Source organism: Trichechus manatus, unplaced genomic scaffold (genome assembly GCF_000243295.1).
Source record: "Trichechus manatus latirostris isolate Lorelei unplaced genomic scaffold, TriManLat1.0 scaffold00268, whole genome shotgun sequence".
Taxonomy (NCBI): domain Eukaryota; kingdom Metazoa; phylum Chordata; class Mammalia; order Sirenia; family Trichechidae; genus Trichechus; species Trichechus manatus.
In genome coordinates, this window is record NW_004444204.1 from 30,061 (window position 1) to 40,894 (window position 10,834).

Consider the following 10,834-nt stretch of genomic DNA (forward strand, 5'->3'; position numbering starts at 1 on the left):
GGGCAGATACCATACCAGTTACTCCCCAGTAGCTGAATGTGTATGTTCCAGGTGGCCAGTCTCCACCGCCACTCCCATTCCCCAGGGCTGGGGTCTGGAGGAGGTAAGAGAACCTTCCCTAGTGGCCACCTCAGACCAGGATGGAGCTGGAATGAAGGAGCTCTCCCTTTAGATGTATCTGTTCCTATACGGTCCTAATGGAGTCTGGGTCTGTTCAGGATGCACCCTATCTCTGAGCCAAGCCCGGAACCAATATGGTCCATTCCCATGTTCACCCCAGTATCTCTTCCTAATCCACCTCATAGGCTTCATCCCTCGCCTCTGCAGAGGGTTCCTCATAGATGCCCAGGCAATAGGGTGGTGAAGGAGCTGGCACAGGTATCCTCCCAATGTCCTGGGAAATGCCTGGATGTGTGGGTCTGTGGAATGTGAACGTACGTGTGTGGTGGGGGAAGCATTTGTCCAAGTCCTCAGGTTCATAAAAGACCTTAGACTTCTGATGTTATTTCCTAATGAGGTTATACATAGAATCATTGTCTATTTTATGTGTTTGAAGTGTGAATTTGTTAAATGTAAACATTGAAAAATATACTACAGCTTTCAACTCTGTTAGGCGTCTCCTTTTTTAAAGACCAGGAACCTCAGAAATGGAAGTAGGCAGGGTTCCCTCAAGCCTCTGGTGTGTGCCCCAGGAGGGAGAAAGAGGTGATGGGAAAGAAACAGGCAATCTAAGGAGTAATAATAGGAAGGGCAGAGAGGTGTGGGGGATTAAAAGAGCCCTGTCCTTTCAGCTGAAACTCCTGGAGGGAGAGATCCCAATCCTTCTGAAAGAGTTTGGCCCTTCTGTGCCCGTGCTCCCCACTCCTGCTCCTCCCAGGCAGCACCGAGCAAGCCAGGGTGAGGGCGGGGGACAGGCCCAGACTGGCAGAGTGTGATATGCTGCCCAACAGGTCCTCCTGCAGCTCTAGGGCCAGACGCTCAGGCTTCACGTTCTCCTGCCAGGGCCAGAATCCATGCCCAGCACTAAACTCCTGTCTGTCCCCCGCAGAAACAGCCTGGATAATCCTGTCATCCCTGCGGAGGCAGCACCAACGGAGGGGAGGGGCTCCGTCGGCCGAGGACCCCAGCAAGGCTGAAGGAGCACGCTCCCTCCTACGGAAAAGACAGATGTGGGGCTGATGAAAGCGAGGCAGAGAGGCGCGGGGCTGGCGGGGGAGGGCGGGGGCGTGGCAGGGAGAGGAAAGCTCCCTGGAGGGAGCTGACTAGACCACCCAGAGGTCCGCGGAGAAGTCGGGAAGAAGGATGCGCGGCGCAGAGTGGCCAGGAGGGGGCGTGCCGTTTGGCCCGAGGGTCCGGAACTGAAACTCAACACCCGCCTTTGGAGGGTTTGTCCGCCTTTCTCCTCCGCCCCCACCCTTCGCCTCCCTTTTCCCGTCCCTCTTTTTCTTAATCCCAAGAACTGAGCCTTGCGTCGGAGAGGAGAGGACCCGAGGGGAGGAGGAAGAAACTGCACAGAGAGGGAGCCAGGATCCCAGGAAGGGGAGGGTAGTCGCGAGTGCGGGGGCGGGGTGAGCCTGGGGGCCACACGCGATCCCCGGAGCCTCCTAGCCCGCCTGCTTCGGGGGGGACCCTCTAATGGTGCCTCCCCAACAGTCCCCCAGCCGAGTCCACAGGACCCTAGCCACTACTCCTCCTTCGCCTTCCCTTTGCTTCTTCTTTTGCTTTGTGGTCTTTCCCTTCTTACTCAGAGACACCTGGGAGCTGCCGAGGGGCCCTGCCTAGGGCCCGTGCATAGGGTGCGTGCGAGCGTGGGCGGCGGGGCCCGCGCCGAGTGCCAGGGGGTCGAGGGTGGCAGCGGGCGTGCGCGGCCCTGCTCGCGAAGGCCGAAGGGTTGGAGAAGGGCGGCGGGCACCTCTCTGCCTGGGCGCCAGCACGAGTTGTTCAGGCTGCCCGGCCTCTTCGGGCTGTGTCTGCGTGTGGGTTGCTGCAGGGCGACAGCCGGGGGCGAGGCGCCGTCGCGGCGTCCTCAGGCTCCCGGGCTTGCTGAGAGCGAGCGTGTGAGCGTGAGCCCCCCGCACCGCCGGGGGTGCGAGTGTCTGGGCAGAAAGCAGCAACTCTAGCAACCCAGCCCAACGGCCACGCTCTATGAGGCCTCTGGCGCCCGCCTGGCCTCCCTCGCTAACTTGGGCGAGTTCCAAGAGGGACAAACGTCTCAGTTCTCGCTCTCTTTTCTGCTCTCCCAGCGGGTCCCGCCGCAGTGCCCCCGGCTGCCCGGACCACAGCCCTGGGAGTCCCGCTCTTCTGCACGGCTCCCGGGTGGGGAGGGTTGATCCCTAAACTCACTCGCCCAGCACGATCGCCCCGGCGGCCTCTCCCAGCCCTCGGGGCCGCCCAGAGCGGCCTGGAGAGGCGTCGAGCACAGCCCCAGCTCCCGCCTCCTCGCCGGCCCGGGCCCTGGAAGGGAGCTTTAGGCCCATGCGGGCCCGGGGAGCCTCCGCGGCCTAGGGCAGTCAGGCCCGGGGGCCTTGCCAGCCTGGTGGCCCTCGGGAGGCCGCGGGGACCGTACAAAGCGCGCGCCCTTGGATGAGGTCCCGCAGCGACGCCCCGGCCCGGCCCGCTGCTCCTCCTCCTGCTGGCCAGGCTGCCTCCCATTTGGAGAGTTTTGTGGGTTTTCTTTCTCCTCCAACTTCGGAGGAGGCCACGACTCAGGCGCCGCAGCCGGGGGCCGCCTCCTCTCCTGGAGGCGGTAGACCATGGTGCCGGGCAACCGCTGCTGAAGTAGGCGAAACCGAGCCTGGCCTGGAGCGGGCCACGGCGGAGGCCATGGCCATAGCCACGTCGGTGAGTCCATCAGTAGGAGGAGCCTGCCGGGCAGCGACCTCCACAACCTGCCATGCACTTCTGTCACTTTTATTTCTGCCCTCTTTGTCTCTCTTCTTGGTCCCTTTCTTCGCCAGGAGGTTGTGTCCCCTCCTCTCACTTTTGTTTCCCTCTCCCTCTCACTTCTCATCACCTGCGCTCCTCCGGGTTCAGGGTTGTCCGCCCCCCCCACCCCGGTTCTCCTCTTTCTTCTTTCTGAAGGCTGCTACTGGAGCGAGGGGAGGGGGCAAGTGTAGCCGGAGCCTTATCTGCTCTTTTCTGGGCGGGAACAGATGGCCACTTGTGGTCGGTAGGGGCTTATGATTGGGAGGCTGGTAAAAGGTTGGGAGGGGGCTGAAACGAAGTGGTAGTGCAGGGAAAATGTGAGAGGCCAAAGGACTCTTAGAGGCCCATTTCTAGAGGAGGGATGGAGGAAATGGAGCAAAGAAGGAAGATCTGGCAAAAGAAAGAGAAACTAGAGGGAGGAGGGGAGGTGATGTCAGCCAGCCTCAGGCCATTTTCCGGGGACTGGGGACAAAGAGAGGAGACAGCTGGCAGGATGGGACAGTGGGAGGAGGCCTCCCAAAGAACACATGGTCCATGGCCACCCCCATTAAGCCAACCATTCCCTCACAAGTCAGCTGGGCCCTTGAGAAGGGGGTAGAGCAGAGGTGGGCCACACCCATCATCAGTCTATCGGTAACTCTGCCCATTGTTATTGTCATCATTGTTAGGTGCTATTGAGTCAATTTTGACTCATAGCGACCCCATGTGACAGAGTATAACTGCCCCATAGGATTTTCTTGGCTGTAATCTTTACAGAAGCAGATGGCCAGGTCTTTCTCCTGAGGAGCTGCTGGGTGGATTCAGAATTTCCTGAAATTGCAAGCCTGGGCGGTTTGACCCCATTGGATGGAATTCCAACCTAACAAGGAGGAGTGCCTCACAGCCCCACCTCTGCTTTCTGTCCTGTGCTCTCTGTAGCCTGAATCCAAGCAAAGTGAGGCTACCACCTGTGTTCTGGCCCCCTCTGCATGGGGACTCTGGGAAGGAGGATTGTGAAACTGGGAAGAGAAACAGCCATCCACCATCTTCCCATATCCCTGGAGGGGGCCTGCTAAGTTTGAGTTTGGCTCCTTCTCAGACCAAACTCCTTTTAGTTCCTCAATCTGTGTGATGGTGAGAAGACCTGAGCTCCGAGCCGGAGGTCTTAAAAATAGTGGGGGCACTCTGACTTAAAGATGCTGGCTTGGGAGCCAGCTGGTCAGCTTTGTAGTCCTAGGAGGTAGTTTTTTTTTCTTTTGCTCAGAAGTGAGGAGGCCCAGGGAGATGACTTATGCTAATCAAACTCTCAGAATCCTAACAACAGCTAATATTTATTGAGCATTTACTACACCTGGCACTATGCTAAGCTTTCTCGTGGGTTTTTGATGCATTATCTCACCCACAACCTCACAACAAACCCTGTGGGGGTAGTAGTATTATTATCCCAGTTTTACAAATTAGGAAACTGAGGCTCGGAAAGCCTAAACAGCCTGCCCAAATTTTCACCCAGCTAGAAAGCGACAGAGCCAGGATTCAAATCCAGGTCTGCCTGCCTCCGGAAGCATACTCTTAATGCCCACCCCCCACCCCCCCGCCCCGGCTAGATCTAAAACACCAGTTTATAATTTACAGTTAGAAAGAAACGTGCTGAGCTAACCAGAAATCTATGTCATCTAGTTTGCATGTTTTCATTCTGTGGGACAATATCCTTTAGAAGCCAAAATATAATCAGAAAATGGTTTGATGAGTTTGGAATCAGGCAAGAGGAGGAGTTAGTTTGTTGTTAAAATCACCCAGCCATGAAGGGCTGGACAACCTCTCCACAGAGGGAAACACCTGCCAAGAGGCACTTGCCCTCATACTGGAAAAACAGGGCATCCTTCTCCCCAGGGCCTGATGGCCAAATGCAGCCTGCCTGAGGTCTTGAGCTTGACATTTTTTACTGACTTGGTCAGCACACATGGATTACCTGGTCAGTAGTCTTGAACTACCTGCTCTCTACCACTGCTGCATAAGCCACCACTGGCTGGGGCCCTGCCAGCAGATGTGGTCACTTAACAATCATAACTTAAGTGGCACAGGTAATTTGGCATTTTGAGTGTTTTAAGCTTGATTGTACCAAAGGATATCCTGGAACCAAACATTGTGAAGGGTTACTAGCAAAGGGAAACTGGCCATAATGAAGCCTCCATATGCTCTTGACTCATGTTTGAGTCATGGACTCTCAACTCAACCGCTGTTAACTAATTTAAAAAAGAAAACAAAAGTGGTTCTGTACATCTGTGGTTGTGGAGAGGCAGTAAAGCAAGTGACTAATAAGAGTGCAGGCTCTGGACTCAAACAGCCTGGGGTTCAACTCGTGCTCCACCAACTGTGCATCATTGGGCAACGTACCAACCTCTCTGTTCCAGTTTCCTTTCCAGAGTGGAAATAATGACAGCCCCTCCCTCATAAGGTTGTTGTGAGGATTAAATGAGATAATTAGTGTAAAGACATACACAATGTCTGGACACATAATTAGCACTCAGTATCTGTGACTTAAGGAGCCCTGGTTGTGTAATGTTTAGAGCACTCAGCTGCTAACTGAAAGATCAGCAGTTTGAACCCACTAGCCACCCTGTGGGAGAAAAGATCTGGTAATCTTCTCCAGTAAAGACTATAGCCTAGGGAACCCTATGGGGCAGTTCTCTCTCTGTCCTGTAGGGTCGCTATGAGTCGGAATCTACTCAACGGCACACAACATCTGTGACTTATTAAAAGGTCCCTAGGTGGTGCAAATGATTTGTGCTAGACTGCTAACATAAAGGTTGGTGGTTCAAACCCAGCCAGTGGTACCACAGAACATAGGCCTGGTGATCTGCTTCTGCTACGATTACAGCCAAGAAATCCTACGGAGCAGTTCTACTTTATAACGCATGGTACTTTATAACACATGGGGTCGCTATGAGTCAGATTGACTCAACAGCAACTAAAAACAACAGAAACATTTGTGTCTTATTACTTGAGCATATGGCCCCTGATGGACCCACCCGATAGACAAGACACAGGCTAATAAATGTTTGTCTTGGTCTGCCAGCCGGCGTCTACACACACACACTAGAGTGTACACACTTTTCTCCACGGTAACCTCAGCCTCTTCAGAGGTTTGCTCAGACTGAGAACAAAACAATTGCTTTGTTTTCTGTTTTCTTCATTATTATGCTTAGGCACCCTGTCTAGCCTGGGCTTCTGCCATTTGCATAGGGTGGGGGAATCTCTTCAACTGTTTCATCTAACCTTTTGCTTGTGGGGAGGCAACAGCTGAGGGAAGGTAAAATAAGATTCTGTGGAAAACCTTAGCGGGACTTCCTAGCACACACACAAGGCTTTGGAGGAAATTCGTTCAAAGCATATTTATTGAGGACCGATTGTGAGCCAGGACCTACTGCAGGTGCTAGGAATATAGCAGCTCCTGTTCTCACAGGGCTTATAGTATAAGGAAGAAATTGATAATAAAATAAATAGACAAACAGTATACAGAATTATTATGGAAACAATGTGTGGAGGTAGACACACATTGGAGGCTGGAGGAGGGGATGAAGAAAAGGCCTCTTTGAGAAGGAGACATTTAAGCCAAACTGAAGGATAAAAAAGGGCCAGTAAGATAAGAAGTCAGGGGAAGAGCATCTGGGGTAGAGGGAACAGCAAGTACAAAGGCCCTGAGGCAGAAGTTTGTCTAGTTTAATGAACAGAAAGGAAGAGGGAGACTGTAGGAGGTGAAGCTAGAGACAAGGCAGGCCCAATGAGGAAGAGATGAACCAGGAGTTCAGATTTTTAGCCTAAGGGAAACAGGGAGCTCTGAAGGGTTCTGAGTAGGAGGTGACATGACCTGGTACCTGTGTGAAGACCCTTCCTCACTCCCACCTCACCCACCAGGCCCAGCTGGCCCGGGCACTCTACGACAACACTGCTGAGTCCCCCCAGGAGCTGTCCTTCCGCCGAGGGGACGTTCTACGGGTCCTGCAGCAGGAGGGTGCAGGCGGGCTGGATGGCTGGTGCCTCTGCTCCCTGCATGGCCAGCAGGGCATCGTGCCTGCCAACAGAGTAAAGCTCCTTCCCACTGGCCCAGCACCCAAGCCCAGCATCTCCCAGGTGCCCCTATCTCTGCCTGGCTCACCATATCCAGCCCCAGAACATGGCAATAAGGACCAGGAGGTGAGAGCTGGAGAGCCCAGACTCAGCCCTGTGCCCTTCCTCTGGGGCCTGCAGTGAGGTGGGGCAGGTTGCCTTAGCTCTTCACTGACTGTGCTGTGTGGAGCTGAGACCAGCCCTTCCTGGGCCCTGCTTCCCCATCAATACAGGGAGGGGGTTGGAAGGCCTCTAAGCTCCTTCAAGCCAGACATTATCTGGTTCCCTGGCCCCCTCACTCCTCCTGACCCACCCACCTATCTTGATCCCCAGGTGTATGTGGTGCCACCCCCAGCTCGGCCCTGTCCCACCTCCAGACCTCTGGCTGGACCCTGCCCGCCTTCCTTTGACCCCATCTACAAGATCCCCAGGGGCAGTGGGATCCAGCTGGCTGCCCCTGGAAACACTTTAGAGGTGAGGGCAGGGGCCACCTGGGCCTGGAGACCCGTGTGTATGTGGATGGGGAGCAAATGGGGGCCCCCGGGGAGGGTCCATCACTGAGCCTGAAGGATAACAACTCTTCCCTCTCTCCAGGTCTATGACGTGCCCCCAACTACCTTCCGGGTTCCCTCCACTGGCCCCTATGACTCCCCTGCCTCCTTTTCCCGCCCTCTGGCCCAGATGGCCCCACAGCGTCCTGGAGAAGATGAAGCTCCCTATGATGTGCCTCTGACCCTGAAGCCACCGGCAGATCTGGAGTGGGAGGGAGGCCGGGAACCAGGGCCCCCCCTCTATGCTGCCCCCTCCAACCTGAAACGAGCGTCAGCCCTGCTCAATCTGTACGAAGCCCCCGAGGAACTGGTGGCAGAGGGGGAGGGTGGGGGCCCTGATGAGGGCATCTACGATGTGCCCATGCTGGGGCCAGAGGAACCCCCTTCCCCGGAGCCCCTAGGAGCCTCAGCCTCCAATGACCTGGACACTCTGCCCCTGGTTTTGGCCAGGAGCCCCCTACCCCTACACAGGCCTTGGCTGCCCTCAGCTGAGAGCCTGTCCCGCCGCCCTCTGCCTGCCCTGCCTGTCCTGGAGGCACCCAGACCCTCTCCTGCCCCAGACCGAAAGGGCAGCATCCAGGACCGGCCTCTCCCGCCGCCCCCGCCCCACCTGCCTGGCTGTGGGGCCCCCAAGGCTGAAGGGGATCCAGAGGGCGGACATGTGGAGGATGATCCAGAGGGCCACCACAATGAGTATGAGGGCATCCCAATGGCAGAGGAGTATGACTACGTCCACCTGAAGGTGAGCACCTCTGGGCCAGCCCCACCTGGAACACCCCAGGACAACCAGGAAGAGGAGGAAAGAGGCCTGGGGCACAGACCCCAAGCCCTCCTCTTCCTTCTTTCCTCCCTGCCCTAGCCCTCCACCCTGAGGCCTGGGACCCCAGTACTTGGCCACACCACTTGTACCAGTGTCACCCTCCTGCCCCTCAGCCCTCTGACACAGGAGTCCCCAGAAGGAACGGGACTCAGGGAGGGGCAAAAAGGCCACTGAGGCCATGACCCCTGTGCTGAGACCTGGATCCCCTCCTGCAGGGCATGGATAAAGCTCAGGGATCTAGGCACCCGGATTTCCCAGGGGATCCTGAACTGCTGGAGAGGGAGCTGCCAGAGCAGCAGGTAACCTTGGTGGGGGTGGTTTGAGAGAAGGGGGTCTAGGGAAGGGGGAACAGGAATTTGGGAGAAGGAGAATTCTTAACTAAACCATGAATGGAAATGGATTAGGATGGGGATGAGAGGGGACAGACAGAGAGGAGTTAGAACTCAGTAGGAAGGAGCTGGAACTTGGAAGAGGATGTCAGGAATTCAGAAAGCTGGGAAAGAATTTGCTGGAGAGGAGTCAGAAAGCCAGGCAGCCAGGGGAGCAGAAAGAGTATGGGTCAGAGCTGGGCTGAGCGACTTCTAAGGCTCCTTCCAACTGGGAATTCCTGGGTTCCTAAGAGACCTGGGTCCTAATCCCAGCTGCACCACTAAGAAACCAGGGCTCTGAAGCTGTCACTTAATCTCTCTGGAAAGTGAGGTGGTTTCCTAGACCCTGTCTAAAATTGTCAATTATAATAGCTACCATTTATCAGGCATTTATCAAGTGCTAGACCCTGTGCTAGGCATATTACATGCATCAACATTAATAATAATCATAGTTAGTTTATTAGTGGTTACCAAGGCCTGGAAGGAGGGGGAGGGGCACCGTTCCTTAAGGGGCACTGAGTTTCTTCCGTTACGTGTGACTGAAAAATTTGGAAACAGATAGTGGTAATGGTTGCACAACACGATGAACCTAAGTAATGTCAGTAAATTGTACATATAAAAAAATGTTAAAATGGCAAATGTTTTGTTATATACATACTCGTTGCTGTCAAGTCAATTCTGACTCATAGCGACCCTATAGGACAGAGTAGAACTGCCCCATCGAGTTTCCAAGGAGCAGCTGGTAGATTCGAACTGCCAACCTTCTGGTTAGTAGCCATGCTCTTAACCACTGCGCCACCCGGGCTCTATTATATACATATTTACTACAATATTTAAAAAAGAAAAGGACCAACCCCTAGAGCCAATGCCCTGAATTCAGACTTCTAGCTTCCTGAACTGTGAAAAACTTAATTCCTGTTCTTTAAAGCCCCCCCCAAAAAAAGTCATAGTTAATATTCATATGGTGCTTACAGTATTCAAGGCACTGTTCTAAGCTCTTTCTATATATTACCCCAAGTAATATTCATTGCAGCCTTATGAGGTAGGTACCACTGCACTATTAAGTCCGGTAGCCACTAGCCACATGTGGCTATTGGACACTCAGTTTGAATTGAAATGTGCTGTTAATATAAAATGCACACCAGACTTTTGAAGACTTAGTATAAAAAATAAAACATATCATTAATAATTTTTCTATTGATCAAATATTGAAATGATACCTTTTTTATATTTTTGGTTAGATAACATATATTATTAAAATTTATGTCACCAGTTTCTTTTTACTTAATGTGACTACTAGAAAATTTAAAATTACATGTGTGGCTCTCATTTTATTTATATTGGACAGTGCAGTGCTAGAATCCCCATTCTAGAGATAAGGAAACAGAAAAGGTCAGAGACTCGTCTGAAGTCAAGTCTGAGGTTGTTTGAATTCAGATCTATCTGACATCAAGTCTGAGTTTTTCACTGTCCTCTCTATGAGAATCTAAATTTTCTGATGGGCAGAGGTAAGAGCTAAAGGGATTGCATGCAGGAAGAAAAGAAGGAATGAAGAATAAAGGGAGGGAAGAAGAAAGGCAGGACAGCGAGCAACCCACCAAGTGGTGCTAATGGGAGCCTTCCCACTGACCACCCCTCTCACCCCTCAGGATGCACAGTCCCCAGGAGAGCCGCTGGTTCTGCCTGCCAGAGACCTACAGCTCCTGCATTTCTACGCAGGGCAGTGCCAGAGCCACTACTCAGCGCTGCAGGCGGCCGTGGCAGCCCTGATGGCCAGCACCCGGGCCAATCAGCCCCCTAACCTGTTCGTGCCCCACGGCAAGCAGGTGGTGGTGGCAGCTCACCGCCTGGTGTTTGTCAGAGATGCTCTAGACCGGCTGGCAGCCTCAGACCCTCTGCGAGCACAGGTCGGGGCTGCAGGCACAGCGCTGGGCCAGGCGTTGCGGGCCACCGTGCTGGCTGTCAAAGGGGCCGCACTGGGCTACCCATCCGGCCCTGCCGCCCAAGAGATGGCACAGTGTGTGGCAGAGCTGGTGGGGCGGGCCCTGCAATTCTCCACCCTGCTTACCAGCCTGGCCCCCTGA

At 54.1% G+C, this 10,834-nt stretch overlaps 1 protein-coding gene across 3 annotated transcripts; it reads left to right on the forward strand.

Annotated features, from left to right (window-relative positions):
- Positions 1 to 2,823: 2,823 nt before the first annotated feature.
- Positions 2,824 to 10,834, forward strand: EFS (embryonal Fyn-associated substrate). Of its 3 annotated transcripts, none has more exons than XM_004389912.1 (6): positions 2,824 to 2,841; positions 6,820 to 7,098; positions 7,345 to 7,485; positions 7,606 to 8,304; positions 8,598 to 8,681; positions 10,400 to 10,834. In XM_004389912.1, exons 1-6 carry the CDS (start codon positions 2,824 to 2,826, stop codon positions 10,832 to 10,834), a joined length of 1,656 nt encoding a protein of 551 aa, XP_004389969.1. The 3 variants fall into 3 exon arrangements, with proteins under 3 accessions (XP_004389969.1, XP_004389971.1, XP_004389970.1); XM_004389914.1 differs by lacking the exon at positions 6,820 to 7,098 and having other exon boundaries at positions 7,606 to 7,722; positions 7,939 to 8,304; XM_004389913.1 differs by lacking the exon at positions 6,820 to 7,098.